The 23810-nt window shown below is 47.1% G+C and overlaps 1 protein-coding gene across 1 annotated transcript; it reads right to left on the bottom strand.

Annotated features, from left to right (window-relative positions):
* Window positions 1-12184: 12184 nt before the first annotated feature.
* Window positions 12185-23741, bottom strand: PSMG1 (proteasome assembly chaperone 1). The gene is made up of 7 exons (XM_034655578.1): window positions 23560-23741; window positions 22394-22500; window positions 20692-20843; window positions 18484-18546; window positions 15178-15376; window positions 14188-14324; window positions 12185-12398 (listed from the first exon to the last, which is right to left on the bottom strand). The coding sequence occupies exons 1-7, from the start codon at window positions 23691-23693 to the stop codon at window positions 12324-12326; spliced, it is 867 nt and encodes a 288-aa protein (XP_034511469.1). The 5' UTR covers window positions 23694-23741; the 3' UTR covers window positions 12185-12323.
* Window positions 23742-23810: the final 69 nt, after the last annotated feature.

Raw genomic sequence — 23810 nt, 5'->3', positions numbered from 1 at the left:
TCCCATAACGCCAGGATCACGCCCTGAGCCAAAGGCAGACGCTTAACCGCTGTGCCACCCAGGCACCCCTGTAGGCAATATTTTGTAGCAATTCTGGATTCTGCTTTTTTCTGAGAGTTGTTGGTTTTAATAGACGGTTAACTTGCCTTGACTCAACCTGCAAATCTATTTCACTTTCAAAGGATAGCCATGGATAGCTCTGCTTATTATTATTATTTTTATAAGTCTGGCTCTTAGGGGTTTTCCCTTCACCTGTGTAGTTTTTAGTCAGGCAACGATTTAGGCAGAGATTATGCTAAGATACCTCAAGCCGATGTATCCACTTCCACTGCCTAAGCTGTGTGTAGACTGAGGGATATTTTCAAAAGTACAGTAAATTTACCAGTCTCCCACTTTCCATTTCTGCTGGACCTCCTGTGGGTCCCGTGTGCCTACGAAGTTTAGCCACCAACCAAGAACGTATGGAGAATTTCTCATGCATGTTCTTTTTTGGCTCTTACTTTCAAAACCTAACCCTTAATTTTCTAGTTGTTTCATCAACTCCCTGAATCAAGTCTGTTGTATATAGCTGGTTAAGTTGCAGATGTTCGCCACCCAAGCTGGGTGAGATGGGCAAGAAGGCACAAACTCACCTTTCTACCCAATATAGTAGCTGTTTTCCTGGGCAAATTCTCAAGTTGGTATCTGCGGGTCCTGTTAGAAAGGGGTAAGGGCTAAGAGGAGCCTGAGGAGACAGCCCACAAGGCTGCTCCACGGCCCAAGAGTGGACTGGCCCTGATTCCATTGTTTGTTGCTGACTGTTCGATCCGTCAGCCTGGGCTGCCCTTACAAAATACCACAGACTGTGGGGCTTAAACAGCAGACATTTATTTCTTCAGAGTTCCGGAGGCTTGAAGTCCAAGATCAAGGTGTTGGTAGTCTGAGTTTCTGGTGAGACTGCCCTCAGTGGCTTATAGAAGGCCACATTCTCCCTGAGTCCACACATGGCCTTTTCTCTGTGCCCATGCGTGGAGAAAAGAGCTCTGCTGTCTCCTCTTTCTTTAGAGCTCCACCCTTCACCACTCATTTAACCTTAATTGTCCTTAAAAGCCCAATCTCCAAACACAATCACATTGGTGTCTTCAAGGAATGAATTTGGGGGTAGAGGGCAGACTCAATTCAGCCCATGATACCAGACAAGGGGCAAGGATTTGGGTCTCCTCAATGGTGGCCAGCAGAGCTGCAGATCAGCCTGGAGATTTTGCAGTGGCCTCCCAGGCCAGCCTGGTAAGGGCAAGGAGGAAGGGAGACACACACACACACACACACACACACACACACACACACACACACACACACGCATGCAGGCACAAAGCAATTCTATTAAATAATCCACTCAGCTAAGATTGAAGATAGGAAAATATCTCTCTCATTGGTAATGAAGGGATTAAGATACTAAGATAGCCATCGTCAGCTGTGACGCAAATGCAGGGGCCATGTCCCAAGAACTGTGCTTTTAAGCTCCAAATCATCCATAAGTCAGGAGGGAAAACAGTAATAGAAAATGAAAAATAAAACCATATCTAAAAACAAAATAAGTCAATTTTTAACCCAGGGAAGAAGTTATAAATATAATTAGATTTACCCTCCTGCAAGGTGTTGCTGGCACGGTAGCCCGAGGACTGCTCTCCACACCATGGAAACAGGCGCCTCAGCAGCCTCCCACCTCCCTCTGCATCTTCTTCCATTCCTCCCCCAGTGCGGAGCACAGAATTATCCCTCCCCGACCACCCAGATTTCTCTGTCATTCCTGACTCAGGGCCTGTCCCACAGAGCAATTGTTCTGTTTTTGCTATAGACTAAATACTGTTCTTCCCAGCGCCCCCCCCCCAAGTTCCTAGCTTAAAACCCTCCCCTCAGTGTGATGGTATTTGGAGATGGGGGTCTTTGAGAGGCAATAAGGTCACAAGGGTGGAGCCCTTGTGATGAGACTGGTGTCCTGGGTAAGAACAGACATGACAGAGCTTGCTTCCTTCCTCTCTCTACCCTATGAGGATACAGGCCAGGAAGAGTCCTCACCGGAAACTGAATCAGCTGGCATCTTGATCTGGGACTTCCAGCCCCCAGAACCATAAGAATCGATTTCTGGAGTTTCAGCCACCCAGCTGCGGTGTTTTGTTACAGCAGCCTGAGCCAACAAAGACCCTCGGCACCTCCCCTCCGCCTGCCCACACAACCCGCCCCAGTCCTCAAGGGACAGAACGGTCACCTTGAGGAGATGGCTGGCCAAGAGGACCCTGTTTGGCTGGAGACCGCTAAGCCAAATGGAGTTGATCCTAGTTGTTCATGGCAGTGATAAAGTCTCCGTGAACACGGATTTGGCAAGTACGGAGCCACTGCTCCTGGGGAAGATATGAACNACCTGGGTGGCTCAGTCAGTTAAGCGTCTGCCTTCGGCTCAGGTGGTGATCCTGGGTCCAGGAATCAAGTCCTGCATCAGGCTCCTTGCTCAGCAGGGAGCCTACTTCTCCCTCTGCCTGCTGCTCCCCCTGCTTGTGTGCTCTCTCACTCTCTCTGACAAATAAATAAAATCTTTAAAAGAAATAAAAATAAAAAATACTTCTTCCCTCTTTTTTTAGTACGTGATAGAATGCAGAATATCATGGGGCGCCTGGGTGGCACAGCAGTTAAGCATCTGCCTTCGGCTCGGGGCGTGATCCCGGCGTTGTGGGATCGAGCCCCACAGCAGGCTCCTCCGCTATGAGCCTGCTTCTTCCTCTCCCACTCCCCCTGCTTGTGTTCCCTCTCTNTGCTGGACCTCCTGTGGGTCCCGTGTGCCTACGAAGTTTAGCCACCAACCAAGAACGTATGGAGAATTTCTCATGCATGTTCTTTTTTGGCTCTTACTTTCAAAACCTAACCCTTAATTTTCTAGTTGTTTCATCAACTCCCTGAATCAAGTCTGTTGTATATAGCTGGTTAAGTTGCAGATGTTCGCCACCCAAGCTGGGTGAGATGGGCAAGAAGGCACAAACTCACCTTTCTACCCAATATAGTAGCTGTTTTCCTGGGCAAATTCTCAAGTTGGTATCTGCGGGTCCTGTTAGAAAGGGGTAAGGGCTAAGAGGAGCCTGAGGAGACAGCCCACAAGGCTGCTCCACGGCCCAAGAGTGGACTGGCCCTGATTCCATTGTTTGTTGCTGACTGTTCGATCCGTCAGCCTGGGCTGCCCTTACAAAATACCACAGACTGTGGGGCTTAAACAGCAGACATTTATTTCTTCAGAGTTCCGGAGGCTTGAAGTCCAAGATCAAGGTGTTGGTAGTCTGAGTTTCTGGTGAGACTGCCCTCAGTGGCTTATAGAAGGCCACATTCTCCCTGAGTCCACACATGGCCTTTTCTCTGTGCCCATGCGTGGAGAAAAGAGCTCTGCTGTCTCCTCTTTCTTTAGAGCTCCACCCTTCACCACTCATTTAACCTTAATTGTCCTTAAAAGCCCAATCTCCAAACACAATCACATTGGTGTCTTCAAGGAATGAATTTGGGGGTAGAGGGCAGACTCAATTCAGCCCATGATACCAGACAAGGGGCAAGGATTTGGGTCTCCTCAATGGTGGCCAGCAGAGCTGCAGATCAGCCTGGAGATTTTGCAGTGGCCTCCCAGGCCAGCCTGGTAAGGGCAAGGAGGAAGGGAGACACACACACACACACACACACACACACACACACACACACACACACACACGCATGCAGGCACAAAGCAATTCTATTAAATAATCCACTCAGCTAAGATTGAAGATAGGAAAATATCTCTCTCATTGGTAATGAAGGGATTAAGATACTAAGATAGCCATCGTCAGCTGTGACGCAAATGCAGGGGCCATGTCCCAAGAACTGTGCTTTTAAGCTCCAAATCATCCATAAGTCAGGAGGGAAAACAGTAATAGAAAATGAAAAATAAAACCATATCTAAAAACAAAATAAGTCAATTTTTAACCCAGGGAAGAAGTTATAAAAATAATTAGATTTACCCTCCTGCAAGGTGTTGCTGGCACGGTAGCCCGAGGACTGCTCTCCACACCATGGAAACAGGCGCCTCCAGCAGCCTCCCACCTCCCTCTGCATCTTCTTCCATTCCTCCCCCAGTGCGGAGCACAGAATTATCCCTCCCCGACCACCCAGATTTCTCTGTCATTCCTGACTCAGGGCCTGTCCCACAGAGCAATTGTTCTGTTTTTGCTATAGACTAAATACTGTTCTTCCCAGCGCCCCCCCCCCAAGTTCCTAGCTTAAAACCCTCCCCTCAGTGTGATGGTATTTGGAGATGGGGGTCTTTGAGAGGCAATAAGGTCACAAGGGTGGAGCCCTTGTGATGAGACTGGTGTCCTGGGTAAGAACAGACATGACAGAGCTTGCTTCCTTCCTCTCTCTACCCTATGAGGATACAGGCCAGGAAGAGTCCTCACCGGAAACTGAATCAGCTGGCATCTTGATCTGGGACTTCCAGCCCCCAGAACCATAAGAATCGATTTCTGGAGTTTCAGCCACCCAGCTGCGGTGTTTTGTTACAGCAGCCTGAGCCAACAAAGACCCTCGGCACCTCCCCTCCGCCTGCCCACACAACCCGCCCCAGTCCTCAAGGGACAGAACGGTCACCTTGAGGAGATGGCTGGCCAAGAGGACCCTGTTTGGCTGGAGACCGCTAAGCCAAATGGAGTTGATCCTAGTTGTTCATGGCAGTGATAAAGTCTCCGTGAACACGGATTTGGCAAGTACGGAGCCACTGCTCCTGGGGAAGATATGAACATACATACAGCATACGCATATCTCACAGAGATTATAGTCCTGAATTCTAGACCAGCTTATCCAGGTAGAGTCTATTTTCTTTCCCTTAGGGGAGACAGACAAGATTCAGAAGTGCTAAGTGACTTGTCCGAGGCCGTACCGCTTACTCATGCCAGAGTGGGGCTTCAACACCGCCCAACCGGCCGGCACGAGCCAGAGCCTGCTGGTCTACTCCCATCTCCAGCCTCCCCTCCTCTCTGGAAGGCAGGGTGTCGCTTTGTACAACCTCAGCCGGAATCGCACGGCTGGGGACTCGTTGTGCTGCTCTGCACGTGTCCACACGAATGACCAAGACAGTACTGGGAGTATTGATTTGGGGCTGACAGATCAATTTTAGTGAACGGAATTCGCAAATATGGAATCCGCAAATAACGAGGACAGGCTGTACCTTTCTGTCACTGTAACATGAACAGCGTCGTGTGGACGGCATCCGTACACGGGGGCTGTTGTCGGGTCCCCCGTGGGACGGTGGGGCTTGGTTCCAGGCACTGTCCCTCAGGGAGGCTCCTTGCCGACCGAAATATCCGCAGCAACAGGCACTGTGCCTACCTTGCCCGTCTCTCCGTCCAGACTACTTGGAAAGAAGTACACGCGGAACAGAGGCGGATGAATCATCAGGCTGAGAATTTGTCTTTTAACGCGGGTCTTTGTGAAGATTCAACAAGAGCTTTGGTGGGCAAACCTGGGGATGCACTCTGAAATGAGATCCAAACCCGACAGACTGGAAAGGGAAACAGGGTGGATCTTTTGTAAAATTCCCTGGTCTGGGGGTTATTTTTCCTCCTAGTTATAAAAGTAATTCGTGTTCAGGGTTGAAAAAAAAAAAATTTTTTTTTAGGTAAAAAGCAGAAAACCACCAAACCACCACCACCTAAAAACAATCATGATTCAGATCTGAGCCAATACTTTTCCAGTGTCTTTGTGTCCGGTTTTCTGCAGCGTGACTACGGTTTGTGTCCCTCGCCGTCCCTGCACCCCGTGCCCCCACCAGTATCCTGTGCTTCATGCCACACGGAACGGGTGACCGTGCAGAGCTCAGAGTCCGGGAGTCAGACTCCGCACGTGTCCAGTCCCAGAATGGGAGGTCTGGGCCTAAACGGGAGGACAGAGATACAAGATCTGTCCTTCCTGTCCCCAGACATGAGACTGCAGGGATGCGGATGAGGAGGGTGGGGACAAGGGGTGTAGATGTTGTTGGGGGTCCCTGCGTGTGTCCCAACTTCCCAAGCCAGGGCCAGGCAGAGGCTGGCACAACAGATCGCCCAGATCACCGGGCAAGGGGAGCCTTCCCTAGGAAGGGCCCAGCAAAACGCCCAACCCCAGAATTTTACCAGACATGAACTGCAAGAGAAACAGTGGGCCCCCCAATGTCGGGGCAGAAAAGATCCCCTCTGAATGAAACATGAGAGACTATGGACTATGAGAAACAAACTGAAGACTTCAGAGGGGAGGGGGTGGGGGAAGGGGATAGACTGGTGATGGGTAGTAAGGAGGGCACGTATTGCATGGTGCACTGGGTGTTATACGCAACTAATGAAGCATCAAACTTTACATCGGAATCTGGGGATGTACTGTATGGTGATTAACATAATATAATAAAATAAAATTTAAAAAAAAAAAAACCATATTATAAGCCTAAAAAAAAAAAAAGAAAAGATCCCCTCTGCCGTGTCGGAAAGCTGCTTTGACACAGCCCTCACCGTCCCCAGAGACCCCAGCAAGCAGCGCACATTCTACTGCACCCCCCATGGCTGACGTGGGCCCAAGGGAACCGAGAACGTGGGCCAAGAAGAAGCCCTCATCCGCCAACACCGGCGAGAGAAGTGGGACAGGCCTTCTTGGTGTGATGCCTTCTCTGAGGCCTGGGTCGGTGTCCGACGTGGAGACACACCCCAGGGAAAGGGCTCTCTCTGAACTCAGGAAGATCTAGTTCCTGTCGCTGGTGGAATGTGGGCCCAAAAGAGAAATGGAAGACCCACTATAGAAAAGTAAAGACTTGTATGGCCGCTCAGGTTTGAGCACGGAGTGCTCTCATTAGTCATATATAGATATACAGACATATAGATAATAACCTTCCTTTTCTTCGACGGTGTGTGTCCTGGTATTTTGCTCTAATTCCTACTCACTGAGAAATTCACCGTAATCCTGCACTGCTGTGGCTGAAATCCCACTTCCCAATTGTGGGAATGCCCTCACTTTTGTCCTGTGTCTGCTAAGATGCTGGCTTCTGGCTTCGGGGCCCTAACTCTTACCTGCTGAGAATTCATATCTGTGCGAGGTACATGTTCAAGGCAATGCCCTCCAGGGCTGACTCTTGACCCTCTCATCTTTGCCCCTGTCTAGCGAGTCCCCCCAAAATCCTGACAGAGCATCACCCCCACCCTTAAAGCCCCTCCACGCAGATGGCCAGGCGCTGGGGTGACAGGTGCACAAGCTGTCCCACTCTGTGGAGGTCCAGAGGCAGAACAGAGAGCTACCGGTAGGCTGAGCAGGAAGGAGCAGCTTTTGGAAAAGACAGCACATACCTGAGTTTTTTTAAAAAAGCAGGGAGGTAAGACTGGGAAAGATCAACTCATCTGGACCAAGCAGGAAACTGAATGGGGATCAGATATTCAGAGTTTATCTGACAGACAACAGGAATGGCAGGGCTCCCAGTTCCCGTGGTGAGAGTCCTTTGGCGGCAGGCAGAGAGGGCGGGGAAGGAGGGACACGGGGGCGCCGAGGCTGGCCGTAAGCAAGCTTCTGCGGACCTGATGGAAGCTAATCTGAAGAGGTGAGCGGGCACCCAAGAGTAGTGGGACCTGGTGCGCTGGGACTGGGATGCTGCATCGTACACCCACACAGACTGGTGTTCCAGGAGCGCCGGGGGCCAGACGACCAGAGATGGGAAGATGACTTCAGCTCCTTGTTCAGCAGGACCGAAAGAAGGTTCTAGAACACGGGGGGAAGCAAGCATGGTTGTCGATGGAAATAGAGCATTCTAGGGAAAGGAAACAGAATGGTTTAATCAAAAACCTAAGCAGATCATGAGTCGAAAGCAGAAACGCTTTTGTGGTTATAACATAAAAAAATTTAAAAAAAACACCTCGTATCTTAAAAGTCCAAAGATTTCTGTGAACTTGCAGTAATAATTGCATGGCCTTTTATCCCTTCCTCAAGATACCTTTAAAGTTCACTGCGGCTATAAGGATTCAACGTAAATCACTCTGTTTTCTTTGAAATAAATACACTCTGAGCTATTTTGTTATGGCTCATGTTTAATAATGGTTTCACAATGTGTAGACATGAATACACGAGCAATCTCACATTTAATATTATGAGATTGAGCAGACGGCCAAGTTATTAATATGTGGTTTAAATCCAGTGCTCTGGCCTTTTGAGAACATGAGGTGGAATTTCTGAGTAATTGCCAGCAATGCTCAGTCTGGCAGCCACATGGCAATCCAAAATACAGGTTGTTTTGTTATAAACATCAAAGGCACACATTTGACCCGGCAGAGACCTCCAGGGTTCAGAGCACTCGCAGAGCAATGCGGATGCACGTGGATCTCAGAGCCCAGCCGCGAGGCCTCAGGGGTGCCCAGGGACCCCGCCACAGGCCTGCAGCTCATGGACGGGGCAGGCCAGGGTGTCCGTTCATCCTGGGGCCTCTGCCCGGGCCCCGTATCTCTTGAAGTTGGAGGCATTCTGGGACTGGAGAGAGAAACCAAGCCCAGAAAGCAACAGGGACCGGCGTGTCTTGGCTGGGCCGGCTGGCATCCGGTGTTCACTGTCGGGCCTGTCGGCCAGGCCTTGCGGGTCCTGCTGTCTGGATTCTGACTCCATGCCCTGGGACGGCCGCCCGGGCACTTCAGCAGCTCCTGGCCGGGCCTCGCCAGGCTCAGCCAGAGAGTTGACATTCCCAGAAGGCACTTCCAAATACCATTTTGCCTGTAGAGCACAGTTCTGCTGCCAGTTCTCGGATTTCTGGTATGTTACCCTCAACTAAGTGCCTGCCGAGCTCCTTTGCCTGGCAGCTTTCGGTGCCATGGCCCACACGCCCTGCGGTTTCCTTTCCAGCACGACTTCCCTCAGGGACTTGGACCCTGCTCTGCCTAGCCTTCCGCCCACCACTCTCCAACGGGCACAGCAGGAGACAGGTTCCGGAGAGAGACGTCTGCACTTGGGCAAGGGGGCCGAGCGTCAGAAGAGCCAGGTGTGGAGCCGAGGGCACGCTGCCCCCAGAAGCCCGAGATGGGCCAGACCCCAGCTCAGCACCTCCACCCGATGTGTCTGCTCTGTGCCCACGGCCACCAGCTGGGACTTGAGATGTGGAGCTGCTGAGGCGGGGAGCTTGGTTCTTTTGGACCAGTCCCATCCCTGGGAGGCTGAGCCATCTTTGGTCACGGGGTTTCCAGTCTTCTGGATGGTTCCAGCCATGAGGCCCTGGAACCCTGCATTCCCAGCCTTGGGCAGGCAGTTTTGCAGCAAACGCTGAGCACGGTACAGCAGAGCCAGGCTGAAACCCACCGCTCACCGGGGTCTGACCCTGTGGGACTCAAGCTCCTTAGCGCCCTTCCTCAGCCTGTTTCAAGGACGGTGTGAGATGACAACCATGAACTGTTCTAGGCAACGTCAAGTGCGGCATAGGCCCCTGCTCTGTGGTCAATCACAGGAGCTCCTTTCCAGGATGCGGTCCGGGTCAAAGGGGACTAACAACATCTCCAAATGGCAACGAGGCTGGAAAAGGGAGAGCGAGGGCTGGTTCACACTTGTCCTTTTTCTCAATAAGCGAGACTGACACTCACGCGTAGTTACACTGACCCGGCTTCGGCGGAAACCCTCCCTTCCACGCCCTCCGCCCCGCTCTGTTGTAGTGAAACCAGACCGCCCAGGTATACTTGCAGGCAGCTCGGGCTCACCTTTTCGAGACATGTTAACAATCAAAATGATCGGATCTTCATCCCCTCCTTTCCTTTCCCCAAACACTAACGGAGAGTGACAATGCCTGGGATTTTCACTAGACAAAACAGAATTTGCAGAGAACCGGGGAGACAAGGCTTCCAGGTACGGCAATGATAGTTCATTCCAGCAGCATCAGAGAGTTCAAGTAGGCCACCGGAACGGGGCCGCTATTTTTCACCTTCTAAACTGTCTGGGGTGGCCGTGTTTCATGTGAGGGGTGGAGCACAGATTGGATACCTGGAGCTTAGCTAGTCTGGTCGGGTAATCAAATCAAGAAGCCACAAAGAGGGGGAAGGTAGGGCAGGCGAACAGAAGACCCTCCTGTTACCGCGGGCTCCGGGCCAGGCCTCCCCGGAGCTCTTCCAGAGAGCGACTGGCCTGAGAGCCCCAGCGTGGCACCACCGTGCAGCCTGCCTCCCCCTCGTCCCCAGACAAGTGGGACTCCAAGCAGCCTCAGTGCAGACCCTCTCTCCATCCCCCCTGCACACCCTCCTCCTCTCTGCCCCTCTCCAGCCCAAATTAAGATCTCCAGACTTGAATACAGCTCACAAATGAGCGTCCATCGGCATTAGAGCCATCTGTGTTCATTCTGATTCCTTTTCTCCAGAAACCACCACCGTTCAAATTATCTGCATGAACATAATTACAGATTCTATGTCGCTAAATACTCATGTTACTGTAAATGAATCTCAGTGCAAAGTAAGGAACATATAACACACTCATCCAAGCCGCCACACTGATGGACGCAAACGCTAAGCATCTCCCCCAGCGACTCCACTCCTGCCCTTGATATTGCCAAGAATCGTGGCTCTAGAACATGGCATGGAGTGTGGAGAAGGAACAGAGGGCAGTGCCTGCCTGTCGCTCCTTCCCGGCTGCACTGGGAAGTCGGGCTCTTTGGGGTGGATGTACACAGGGCCGTGGACACTCTCCTGTTCATCGAAAGCATTTTTGTATTTTTATACTTAAAACCACCCAACCACATAAGCAGATCGATTATGGAACCTGAGGGAAGAAACATTTACTGCACACTTAATATTAATTCATTAATTTCCTTTTCCTACCTGCCGTGTACAGATGAGGAAACTGGGACTCCAGGGGCCACTCGGCCTGTAAGGGTCAGCCTGAGTGTTGCTCTTTTCCAAGGTCGCTCTTCCTCTGTGACCACACTAACCCTCAGTACAAGAGAAAGCTCAAGCTCCAGACTAGACCCCAAAGTCACCACAGGGCTCTGCAAACACATTTCTGAATGGATGCAGACATTTCTGCAACAAGAATGCTTCAATTTCTATCATCAAAGCATGTTCACATGTGCCGTGCATAAGACTTCTGACACTCAAGAAGGGGAGGGCAGAGTGTCCTCACCCCACCTCCAAACACTGTCAAGAACAGTAAGCAGACTCAGTCTAGAAGATGCAAGTACGTTTTCTCTATCTGTAATATACAGGTGGATGGGGGATGGGCTAGATGGGGGATGGGCATTACAGAGGGCGCTTGTGATGAGCACTGGGTGTTATACGTAAACGATGAACCACTCAATTCTACTTCTGAGACCAATATTGAACTATAGGTCAACTAACTAGAATTTAAATAAAATAATAGCAATAATATACTACTAATAAATCTGTAATTAATCCATAACTTATACAGAACGAGATAAGCAGCGTTCCTCAACTTCACCGCTGTAAAATTTATTTTCCCTGACAGAGTGTACGGTGTGGTTTTCTGTAGCAGGGCGGCTACTTCAAGCTCATGACTCCGGTCACGACCTATTCTAGCAACAACAGCCGGCCGCAGCCACAGCCGTAGCTAAGCCTGCACCAGGGCCCGGAAAAGTCTGCGCAAAGAGCCTTCCTGGCAGATATCACTGAAAAGTGATGAAATACACATTTCTTTTTATTTCATTTTGAGCAAATGCATAACTTTGTTACCTGATCAATTTTTACCCACAACAAAACCTGGAGAACCCATAAGATACAAACTTTCTACATATTAAGAATAACCAACAGGGACACCTGGGTGGCTCAGTCGGTTACGTGTCTGTCTTCTGTTCAGGTCATGATCCTGGGGTCCTGGGATCAAGCCTTGGGGTCGGGATCCCTGCTCACTGTGGGGAGGCTGCTTCTCCCCCTCCCTCTACCCCTGCCCTCCTCCCCCAGCTCCTGCTCTCTTATAAATAAAATAAAATAAATAATCACCAACAAATCAACTTTCAGATATCACACAGAACTGCTGCACTGCAGTTAACTCTACAGACATATTACTAAAACCGGTTACCTGTAGCTTCTTAAAATTTTAACTGTATTACTGTAAAATAGTCAAATAAAACAATACTCCCACCTACTGGATAAAGAAAAACATCTGGCTTATCTTGGTTGTCAAGAGTACCACCATAAAAAAGGAACTAAAACTACAATGAATTTAAAATAAGTTTATTCTGTTTGTACACCCACATAACCCCCTTGGGGAAAAAAAAAATAAAAACAAGGAAACCACACACATTGCTCCCCTAAAGGAACGGATGGGTAATACACTTTATAAAACTATCTTTGGAATCACGTATAGATGTTACTCTGAATCTCATTTGTTGTCATCAATTTCTTCAGTATCTCTGTGCTCTGGGGAATATTCTGGAAGAAGAGAAGAAAGTCATCAGTGCCGCGGGGATGGAGAATTCACTTAGAAACAACGTACACACTCCAGCCCCTGCACTCGCAGGACGGAGACAGAACGACAGACAAAGAACAGGCTCTGCCCTGCGTCTCCTCTTTGGGGAGGTAAACAGAGCCGAGCGTCTCAGGGCTTCAGCACGTCGTGTGTTTAAGCAGATCAAACATCTGGGCCTGTCCTCCCTTTGCCCAAGACTGTCGGGTGTCGCCTCACGGCCTCCGCGGACCCCCGAGACCCAGACTCGCTCCGCGCCGGCTCCTCTGTCCCCCCCCCCGCCGCCCCCAGGTCCGCACGCGCCTGCTCCGGGGCTGCCCGCTCCCGCTTCCCTCTCAGACCCGGCTCGGCCCCCTCTCCTCGGAGGACACAGCCCCCACGGCGGCCGCCCCCTCTCCTCGGAGGACCCCCGCCCCGGGGCGCTCCCTCCGCCCTGCTGGCACGACAGTGGCCCCGCCACCTCCAGGCGGTGGTGCTCGCGTGGCTCCGGGGGGCACTCAAGAGAATCCCACGTGGCTGCCCGCACACCAAACAAGAGACTAGTGAACTCAGCACGGCCATGACCGCCCCCGTGTGAGCGACAACCGCACTCCTCCCAGGGCCCCGGCACCCTCCACCGTCAGTACGTTCACAAAGAAATGAACAGCTTCGGAGAAGGGATCTCAGTTTCCCCTTCAGTGAATCCTCCGAAAAGCGGCAGGTCCACTCGGGCTCCACGCGACTTTGCAGTTCCCAGCGCGAGCGCCGGTACTTCTGGAGCGGCCGGAGCCGAGCACGGGGCAATGCAGCCACGGGCCGGTTCCTGATGCCGCGGGAAGAGCCCATCAGCGAACCCCACAAGCAAACAACGATTAGTACGTCCTCTGCGCTACCTATAAACCAACTGCAATGGCCAGAAGGCTTATCCATGATTCCAGCTAATTTGAAATCATGCTTGAATTACACGAACTTAGGTTTAAGTTTGACTCTAATTCAACAAGGGGCTGGGAATGCATTCTCCTATATGCCAGGGACATGACAACCTGGGGATACCACAATGGAAAATCGGGGTCCATTCCCACGGAGCTATCTAGCAAGCAAACTAATTTAATGAGACAAGTGCAATGAGCTAACTCCAACAGAACTGGCCAGAAAAGGTGTCTTAACACTAACGGTCGTTCTAGAATAAAACAGGACTCCCACTGTGGAACGCTGTTGTCTCTTCCTTGTACAAGCGAAGTTCTCACCCAGGGCACATACACTTTCAGCAAATCTCTTAGGGAAAGGACAGGAGTTCCTACACTACCTGAAATCACAGGCAAAACTTTTTGTCTACATGTTCCAATATGAATTTTTCTGGGGAAAGAGCCCAAGGACAACCACACATGGAGAGCAGGAAACAGGTTTATCTCGCCTTCACATAGCCAGTCCCATGCAAAATTCAGTGAATACACATTGATAATTTGATCCATGCTGTGCTCAAAAAATGCCTTCTTAAATATTACAACCTTCCAAATGAATTAGTTACAGAAACTTCCTGAACAGTCAAACCATCTTTCTACACAGCCATCCGGGATTTTTATCAGTGCACTGCACTGATCTACCATGAAAAAGCATGAACAGTCACAGAAGTACATCGAAAAGAGAGGGTCACAATCCAATTCAAAGTGCCAGATTAGAAAGCGTTCCTTACGTTTTAAATCAGTACCATAAATTTACCATTTGTTATTAAGTTCATTATAACTCAGGTACTAAGTCAATGAGCTAAAACCTTACCTTCACCAAACCTTTCAAGCTTCTGGAAGAAAGGATAGGCTTAAAAGCTTCAACTGTGATTAGGTCTAACTTCATCACATCAGTATAACACAAGTAGAGAACTGCAGGAATCTTCCACACTTGACAGTAACTCAGAACTACGAATAATACAAGGAAAAAAACCACTGAAGTCTTCTACTGTATGATTTTTAAACTAAACACCTCTAAATAACAAAGGCTACTTTTAAAAGTAGTTGTGCCTGTTGCTTTCCTTAAAGTGTTTACTGCCATATCAAACCACTTATAATGCATATTCTTTCAAAGCCAATTTATTTTCACTAAGTAATTTCTTGCTTTTGCAAATATTGCTTATTTCGCATTTCCTGAATATACGGAGACACGCCGTAACTACAAGATTAAAATTATTCTGCTGGATATAATAAAATAAATTAGCTACTTATTCCAGTAAACTTCACATTTAAGGGGGGAAAACTTACTTATTAAGAAATAACAATTATATCACATATTGGCTACCAAAAAAGTAAGTGACAATCTCATCTTGAGGTGATGCTAAGGTATAATTAAACAGAAATAAAAACTAAAATATTAAAGAAACTCCAGATTCAGTATCTGGAAACTTCTATCTTGACAATTTTCTTGGTCTATCTTGACAATCAAAACATACTTTATCAACTTTCATGCACCAACAATTTACATCTAACATCAGCTTGCATGATGTTGTCACAGACCAAAAAGAAAGAGAGCAACTCTGCAACCTAACAGTTAAGAACTCTGAGCTGCTCTCGCACCATAACTGTGTGTGGACAATGTTAAAACTCAAACCAAATACAACATACTAGCAACAACAGATATTAAAGACTAACAACAATACACTGGTATCAATCACCATTAACAAACTACCTTAAAAAGACCTTAACAGTCAAAGTAATAACCAATAACCAATAAAGCACTAACAAGATTTACTGTCAGTGTTACAAATTTTAGTGTCACCTGCTGCAGGAAGATCATGTACAATATTTGGTTGCTCCAGTAATGGACAGCATGGAGGCTCTTTGAAATTCTGTGTTTTTAGGGCTTTCAGGAAAGGAGAATGAAGGCTGCTAGTAGATTCTGAAGTTTTATAGTCAGTAACATGTCGACATGTGAGAACAGTTACTTGCATATTCTTCCTTGCACAAGAGCCAAAGACCTAGGGCAAAATTGACCTCAAATTAAAATACACACATAATTTTGTTACAGAACAAAAACACTCCTCTAGCTCTTTCTCTAACACCATTCACAATAATATCCCCCCTGGAGAGGTGGAAGTGTCCAATGGAAAAGAGAACACATTTGCTGTCCCGTGACCTGGGTTTGGTCTTGGTTCTGTCACTTTCTGGTTTGCTGTCCTTTTTTTTCTTTTTTTTTTTAAAGATTTTATTTATTTTCGACAGAGATAGAGACAGCCAGCGAGAGAGGGAACACAAGCAAGGGGAGTGGGAGAGGAAGAAGCAGGCTCCCCTCTAAGCAGGGAGCCCACCATGGGCCTGGATCCCAGGATCCTGAGGTCACGCCCTGAGCCGAAGCAGATGATTAAGGCAGATGCTTAACGACTGAGCCACCCAGGCGCCCCTGCCGTCCTTTTCTAAGTCACTTTCCTCGGCTNCTCTAAGTAGGGAGCCCAACATGGGCCTGGATCCCAGGATCCTGAGGTCACGCCCTGAGCCGAAGCAGATGCTTAAGGCAGATGCTTAACGACTGAGCCACCCAGGCGCCCCTGCCGTCCTTTTCTAAGTCACTTTCCTCGGCTGTGAACTGAGGACATACTCCCCACCTGAGGCGGCTGCAGTGTGTCGTCAATGACATCAGAAGAAACGGGTGCAGAGCAGCTGTGCTAACAGCAGGACTGGCTTCCAGGGCAAAGCAGCTGCTTGACCTTGAGATCTCTTTTCACACAGATATTTCTAAGAACGCCACTTCACTTGCAAGCTACATTCAGACTAGCAGTGTACCAGCAAAAGGAAGTGATCCCCCTTCTCTAATCCATGCGTTGATGTGTTAAAGAACACTTGAATCAAGATGTTTCTAAGCTACAAGGTGCATTCATAATAGTGTTGTATCACTGCAATATTTCTTAAAATCACTTTTTAAGTTATTTTGCTTGTAGGCAAGTTTCAATCACTCTAGACCTTTACTTTCTCCTCAGTGTGTATTTCATGAAGTTCCAAGGACCCTTTTCAGCTTTTAAAATCTATGGTGACATAAACAAAAAGAGCAGCTATTGTATGGTGACTAACATAATATAATAAAAAAAAAATTATTATAAAAAAAAGTAGCTATTTTTTTTTAAGGAAGCAAAGTAGACTTTAGGCCACTCTACCTTGTTGGGAAATATTTTACAAAAAGAAGAAAATGGCTATTTCCAGTTATAACAATAGAACTAAAGATTTTACACATCATTAATGATTTGTAAGACTAATTTCATCATCTCACAGCTTTGTAAATAAACACAAAATAGTTCATTAACATCAGCAGGTACATCCCATTTAAGAAATACAACATCACTCACAAGGCCTAATTTATCAACCTCCTTACAACACCCACAGACTGAATTCACACCTGACCACTCTGTTAGACTGGGTGTGTTTATCAGGATTTTGTGGCTGACGTGAACCAGAGAGCAGGGGGACGTAAAGAGTGTCGCTAAGGAAAAAAATATATATATTAATTAAAAAGCTTAAAGGTCTGGAACAGAAAAGTTGCCCCATAGTACAAAAATAATAAAATATTTTTGACATAACAGTCATCCTATTAAATTAAAAAAACACAACTTAGAGCACCTGGACGGCTCAGTCAGTTAAGCGTCTGCCTCTGGCTCAGGTCATCCAGGGTCCTGGGATCGAGCCCCGAGTCCAGCTCTCTGCTCAGCAGGGAGCCTGCTTTTCCCTCTGCCTGCCACGTCCCCTGCTTGTGCACACGTGCACGCACACTCTGTCTCTCAAATAAATAAAATCTTCATTTTTTTTTTTAAGAGAGAATGCACAAGCAGGAGGGAAGGGCAGACGGAGAGGGAGAAGCAGGCTCCCCGCTGAGCAGGGAGTCCGACTCAGGGCTAGATCCCAGGACCCAAGACTATGACCTGAGCTGAAGGCAGACGCTTAACCGACTGAGCCACCCAGGCACCCCCCTAAATAAAATCTTTTAAAAAAGAACAAACACAGATGAACACAGAAGTTTCTTACCCTTTGAGATCAGAGGAAAGCTAAGAACTCTCCCTAGAAAAATACACATTGGCACGTAACACAAAATCACATATATGATTGTGAGAAGGGTCACAGACCTTCTTGAATAACTCCTCATTTAAGGAAGTGTATTTAATAACTTTTAATAAATGTTTCCAAGTATGCCAATCTGGTTTAAAACAGGTGTACACCAAATTTCTTATTTCTGATGAATTTAATTTTAATACCTAAACTAAAACATACTTAAGATTTAAGCTGAAATGTCGCTAAGATACATATATGAGACCTACTTCGTTTAAAAATAATATGCACCTGGGGCACCTGGGTGACTCAGATGGTTAAACACCTGCCTTCAGCTCAGCTTGTGATTTCTAGGTCCCCAGNCTCTAGGTCCCCAGACTGAGCCCCACGCCGGACTCCCAGCTCAGTAGGGAGTCTGCTTTTCCCTCTGCCCCCCCCACCCCGCTCATGCTCTCTCTCTCCCAAATAAATAAAAAATCTTAATAATAATATGCAACTGCCAAAATTATGATTATTCTCTAAAACTCCTAAATTCTTCACTGAAAAATGTTTTATTGGGCACATAACGTGCACAATTTTCCCACAAAATGAAGCCTCAATTAAGCCATCCTAATTCCAAGACAAATGGACATCAATATTTTAGAATTTGGAGCAAGTCGCAGCCAAGTGCCAACTCCCTGAATACAGATCACACCTGTTTCCTGCCTCGCAGCCCTGAGCCATCGCCAGCCTGCATGGTCAGCACTGCTGTTTTGCACCCCGGGCCATGACCCTGTCCTGTTTCATGTGAGTAGCTTGTTTTTCTTTCAAACGTTAACAATATGGCAGATGGGAAGAATCCAACTGTTTTATGCTTCTATGATCTATATGCTGATGACATCTGTTAAATGAGTTCTTTTATTCTTTATATTCTGTAACAAATTCCTATGATATTTTTAAGAAAAAAACAAATACTTCCCTGTCTCAATATCTGGCTGTGTAGGCTCAAGTGTTAAGATACAGAACCCTTAAAAAAAAAAAGGAGCTCACCCACCAGTCTTCATTTCTCTCTTACCTTTTCCAGCCACTGATACTGCTGGTCTTCAGCAACATAGCAACTGCACTGACAGAGGAGGACCTGGAAAATCACATTCCAAGTTTTTTGTCAGGTCAAGTGAAGTTTACACACACTCTGAACTTCCACCTTATGCATATCATTTGAATCCTAATATAACCTTTAGATAACACCTGTTTTATGAATTTGCTATCTGCTTATTTATCTTTAAAAGTTAAGACTCAAACCACTACTGGCAGTTAACATGAGGATAAAGTACACATTAATGGAGTGACCACAAGAGTTTGCACAGCAGACACTGAAGATACTACCAGTAAACGCTACCAGAATCTTCTTTATGACACAGGAAAGACACCAGCCCTGCTGCCGTTCTGGGGGTCACACCCTGGGAAGACCAGATACAAAATAAATGTAAACACTATACAACATACGCATTATACAGACCCTAGGTGCCATCAGAGTGGACGCCAGCCTGTAGCATCGCAGCCCAAACGGCATTGTGAAGCGGTGCTGCGGCCTCTGAAGATAGTATTATTTTCGAAACCAAGTTCCAACCCATATGCTCAAAGTGAAATAATTTGTAATGCCACAATGCCATAAAAGGATGGATTCCTGATAATTAATGCTCATGGAATGATTTTATCCACAGAACTCAAAAATGTCTTCTATTAAAACACAGCCAGAAATGCTAACATTTAATTACCCAAAGGAAGTACAGAAGGGAAAAAAGGTACATGGCGATGGGGGAAAAGAAAAAGACTGGACGTGTAATCAACTACACACGTAGGTTGTGCATAATCAAGATATATCTAACTAGGGGCGCCTGGGTGGCACAGCGGTTGGGCGTCTGCCTTCGGCTCAGGGCGTGATCCCGGCGTTGTGGNGGTTGTGCATAATCAAGATATATCTAACTAATACATGGTACCACTAGACGAGGTGACAGAAATTTCTCTTACCGCACCTTCACGATCTAAAGTACAATCTTTCCAACCAAAGATCAGATCAAAAACATGCTTAGTTTCATTCTTATTTCCTATAAATGCTGGATGTGCATAAAAATCCTTATGTAAACTTAAATAACTTTGGGTTAGATGTTAAAAAACCAAACTAGAAGTATTAAAAAATCAAGCTTTACAGTTTACAAGGCTAACATTTGGTCCTTACCTTTTNTAGATGAATAAATAAAATCTTAAAAAAAAAAAAAAAGATATATCTAACTAATACATGGTACCACTAGACGAGGTGACAGAAATTTCTCTTACCGCACCTTCACGATCTAAAGTACAATCTTTCCAACCAAAGATCAGATCAAAAACATGCTTAGTTTCATTTTTATTTCCTATAAATGCTGGATGTGCATAAAAATCCTTATGTAAACTTAAATAACTTTGGGTTAGATGTTTAAAAACCAAACTAGAAGTATTAAAAAATCAAGCTTTACAGTTTACAAGGCTAACATTTGGTCCTTACCTTTTTGAAATAAGCCACATTATAATATTAGGGACTTAGTGGCTTCCTGCATTGTTTGAACCCCTGCGCTGGCCTGTGATCAAGAGCTCAGCAGCTGGGGAATGGCACCGTCAGACAAGCAGGTGGGGACGCACATCGTCTGCCCCGCCAAATCATCCGCCTGACTTTCAAATCAACCACTATGCTGTGTACTCTGAATGGACCCAGGATTCGGATTCGAATGCGCAGGACACAAGGAAATCTCCGGATCAGCTACAGAATGACTTTTAGGACTAAAAAATCAGGACAAATCAGGCTAGCGTAAAAGCTCGATGTCAAGAGAATTATGCTCAAAATGCATAAAGCATTCATTTGTTCAACAAATATTAACTGAGTTTCTAGCACGTACCAGGCATTTGCTAAATCCTGGGTATCCTGCCACAAAGGAGGACTCCCCGCTTTCACAGAGTGAACACATTTTTGCACATTTAGAGTTATTAGCTGAAATAATTTTTTGAATGAAAGCAAGGTGTGAATGTCCATGTTTTTTTTCCTAACAAAGTTATTTCAGAATTTTCTAGAACTTTATCAATACACTGTGTACACATTAATATTTATATAAATAACAGAGACTACCAATACTGTCTGCAGGTGCAACTCCTCCACCCAAAGGCAGATAAAAAGAAATGTGAAATTCAAATGTACACCACATGAAAGATGGCTAAACGGCTCCCTCTGAAGCATCCAAGTCCTACGCACCGAGGGATTTGACTTCAGATGATAAAACACACAAAAGGCCTCTGCAGGGGACAGATGTGTAGTGTCCGTTGTTCTACACCATTCATTCCAGAGTTTAGCACAGCCAACTTCTTCCCAGACTCCTGAATTCATAACGAATGACGACAAAAACGCTGTGAAAAACAGTTCACGTCAGTTAGTGCCTGGTTCTGCAAGCTGCATTTTCTACAATCAAAAAAGATTTCAAGTTACTCTAGAATTTGAGAGCTACAGGAGCCATTAAGACTACTGACCTTACACCCCCATTTTCCAGAAAAGGAAACCGAGGCCTCAAGAAGTTAAAGGCCACGGCCTAAGTACAGATGGCATCAGAGGCAGGAACTGAGAACACAGGTTTACTGCCGGGCTCTACCACACTCTCACAAGGTAACACTTGCGGGAAAATCGTAGGCCGGGAGAACTTTGTATAAATGAGTCAATGGTTATTTACCACATACTTACTATGTCCTGCAAGCAAGAACTACCTGACAGGGCAAGGGATCGACTTCGCTGGAGATTCCCAATGCTCGCCCCCAGAGCCTGTGCACCAGCTAAAATCACACAGGTTTGCATACGTGTACGCTGTTCTAGCTGAACTCAGCACTGTTCTCACCTTAACCTATCAAATGGGGTCATATATGTACAGACCTTCAAACTTGAGTGCTCAAAAATGTTAGCAACCATCACTATTATTTTTAGAGCTTTCATCCTGTTCTCAAAGGAGCCTGTTAATTCAAAAAGATTTAAGAACCACTGCCCCAAGGGGGCCATGTACACATGCCACCGCTGTCCCTCCAAGTCTGGCCCAAATAGGCCCAGGAGTCTGAGGAAATGCGGCTCCCTGAACACACCATAAACCCAGCTCCTGGGATTTGCAACCTCCTGAACCAAAGCACAATTCCTTTACATCTTATTTTTAAAATTTATCAAATAGACTGTATCACGGGGCGCCTGGGTGGCACAGCGGTTAAGCATCTGCCTTCGGCTCAGGGCGTGATCCTGGCGTTATGGGTCGAGCCCCACATCAGGCTCCTCCGCTATGAGCCTGCTTCTTCCTCTCCCACTCCCCCTGCTTGTGTTCCCTCTCTCACTGGCTGTCTCTATCTCTGTCAAATAAATACATAAAATCTTAAAAAAAAAAATAAAAAAAGACAGTATCACATGAGCAGGTACAGATTTTGCTCAAAGTTACTCTGCTGTGACTTTTGCTATAAAAGTAACAGACATTTGAAGTATGACGGAAAGAAGTAACAAGGGATTGGTTTTTCTTCTTTTTAAATTTTTTATTTAAATTCAATTAATTAACATAGAGTGTATTATTAGTTTCAGAGGTAGAGTCAGTGATTCATGACCTGCATACAACACCCAGTGCTCAGTACATCACATACCCTCCTTAATGCCCATCACTCAGTTACCCCATCTCCCCACCCACCTCCCCCGGATTTTGTTCTTTCAACAAAACGACCAATCTAGCACATTTCNTTTAAATTCAATTAATTAACATAGAGTGTATTATTAGTTTCAGAGGTAGAGTCAGTGATTGATGACCTGCATACAACACCCAGTGCTCAGTACATCACATACCCTCCTTAATGCCCATCACTCAGTTACCCCATCTCCCCACCCACCTCCCCCGGATTTTGTTCTTTCAACAAAACGACCAATCTAGCACATTTCTACTCACCTACTGCATTATTTCCTATAGCAATTATGAATTTGGAGCAAGGATATTTTTCCAGCAGAGAGACTTCCAAAGATGTTTTTGTTTGTCTTCGAAAGAGCCGCACCTCCCTAACACAAGAAACAAAAGGCAAAACTAAAGCAACTTAATTAGTACCATATTATGAGAAAAAGGATACTAGAGACATGATTTTGTAATAAGTAATATGCAGGTTTTAATTTCATAAAGAATGTAATTATCATCTAGAGGGAACAACAGATTCAGGCAACAATAACTAACAGATAAAACCATCTGATGCAAAATTCATGGAGAACTCCACAACGGAGATCAGGCTGTCCACCTGACCTACTGATCAATCTTAGCACCCCCCAAAGCCGCACAGCTGGGTAGTGTGCAATAAGAAATGGCAAGCACCACCTTCCTGCCAGCAAAATATTGAACTTGCATCTGACCACGCCTCCAAAAGGAACATCCATCTACAGAAAATCCAAGGTAATGGACACAGGTTAAATAAGACAAATTGAGAGTGTGGGACACCCTACAGAACCACGAAGGGGCTGCTCTAAATGACAGGCAGCTCAAGAGAGACACAAAGTCTAAAAGTAACGTGTGGACCTTGTCAGGATTCTGATTTACACAAACTCGCCGTAAAACGTCCTGTCTGAGACTCCTGAGTAAGTTTGGTCCTGCACTGGCTATTAAATGGTATAAAAAATCATTAATTTTGTTAGGAGTTTTAAGAGCATATTCAAGAAAATGCCTCCACCGTCTGATGTGCATTCTGAAAAATGGAGAGGTGAAAGGCCGCGGTCACTCGGGCTCAGAGGTGGTGGGGGATAAAATACATGCGTCGAAATCGTCACAATTGCTGAATCTACATGACTGGGTAGGGGTGAAGGGTCATTTTACTATTTGCTCCAATCTTTTTAAAGAGACAGGTTATCCACCTGCTACGGGCACCGAGGCTAACGGAAGAGCGGGTCGCAGGATAAAAGGGCTTTAAGACAGCAGTCTTACGTCCACGCACCAAGCACACGACGGCCGCCCGGGAACCCGTTACGAGTGCGCAGGACGGCCCCCAAGTCCCCGCAAAGGAAGCCCTGGCGGCACCCACGCTACCGAGGCCGCCGCAGGCCGGCGCCAGCCCACCCCCGTGGACCGGACCTCACCTCTTCCGCGACAGCTGCCGCCGGACCTCCCTGTCCTCGGCCGTCTCCCTCCTTCCCTCCTCCTCCTCCTCTTGGTCCTCCGTCCCGGCTCGGCACGGCGTTCTCACCACCTCGCCGAAGAACGTTGCCGCCATGGTATCCTGCCCCACGTCACGGCAGGACCGCGGCGCCCCAACACGGCGCATGCGCCCCCGCCCTCAGCCGCGCACCGCCACGCCCCCTGCACCGCCCCGGCGCCCCTGAGCCCCGCC

This window comes from Ailuropoda melanoleuca, chromosome 1, assembly GCF_002007445.2.
Source record: "Ailuropoda melanoleuca isolate Jingjing chromosome 1, ASM200744v2, whole genome shotgun sequence".
Taxonomy (NCBI): domain Eukaryota; kingdom Metazoa; phylum Chordata; class Mammalia; order Carnivora; family Ursidae; genus Ailuropoda; species Ailuropoda melanoleuca.
This window is presented reverse-complemented; position numbering and strand designations above follow the sequence as displayed.

Bases quoted from the DNA above. Each gene is read 5' to 3' on its own strand.
- PSMG1 (XM_034655578.1), bottom strand. From the start codon at position 23,693: ATGGCGGCAACGTTCTTCGGCGAGGTGGTGAGAACGCCGTGCCGAGCC. The intron at 15,377-18,483 runs GTAAGAGAGAAA...ATTTTGCCCTAG, and splicing joins AGTATCAGTGGCTGGAAAAG to GTCTTTGGCTCTTGTGCAAG. The intron at 12,399-14,187 runs GTAAGGTTTTAG...CTCTTCTTCCAG, and splicing joins GCTTGAAAGGTTTGGTGAAG to AATATTCCCCAGAGCACAGA.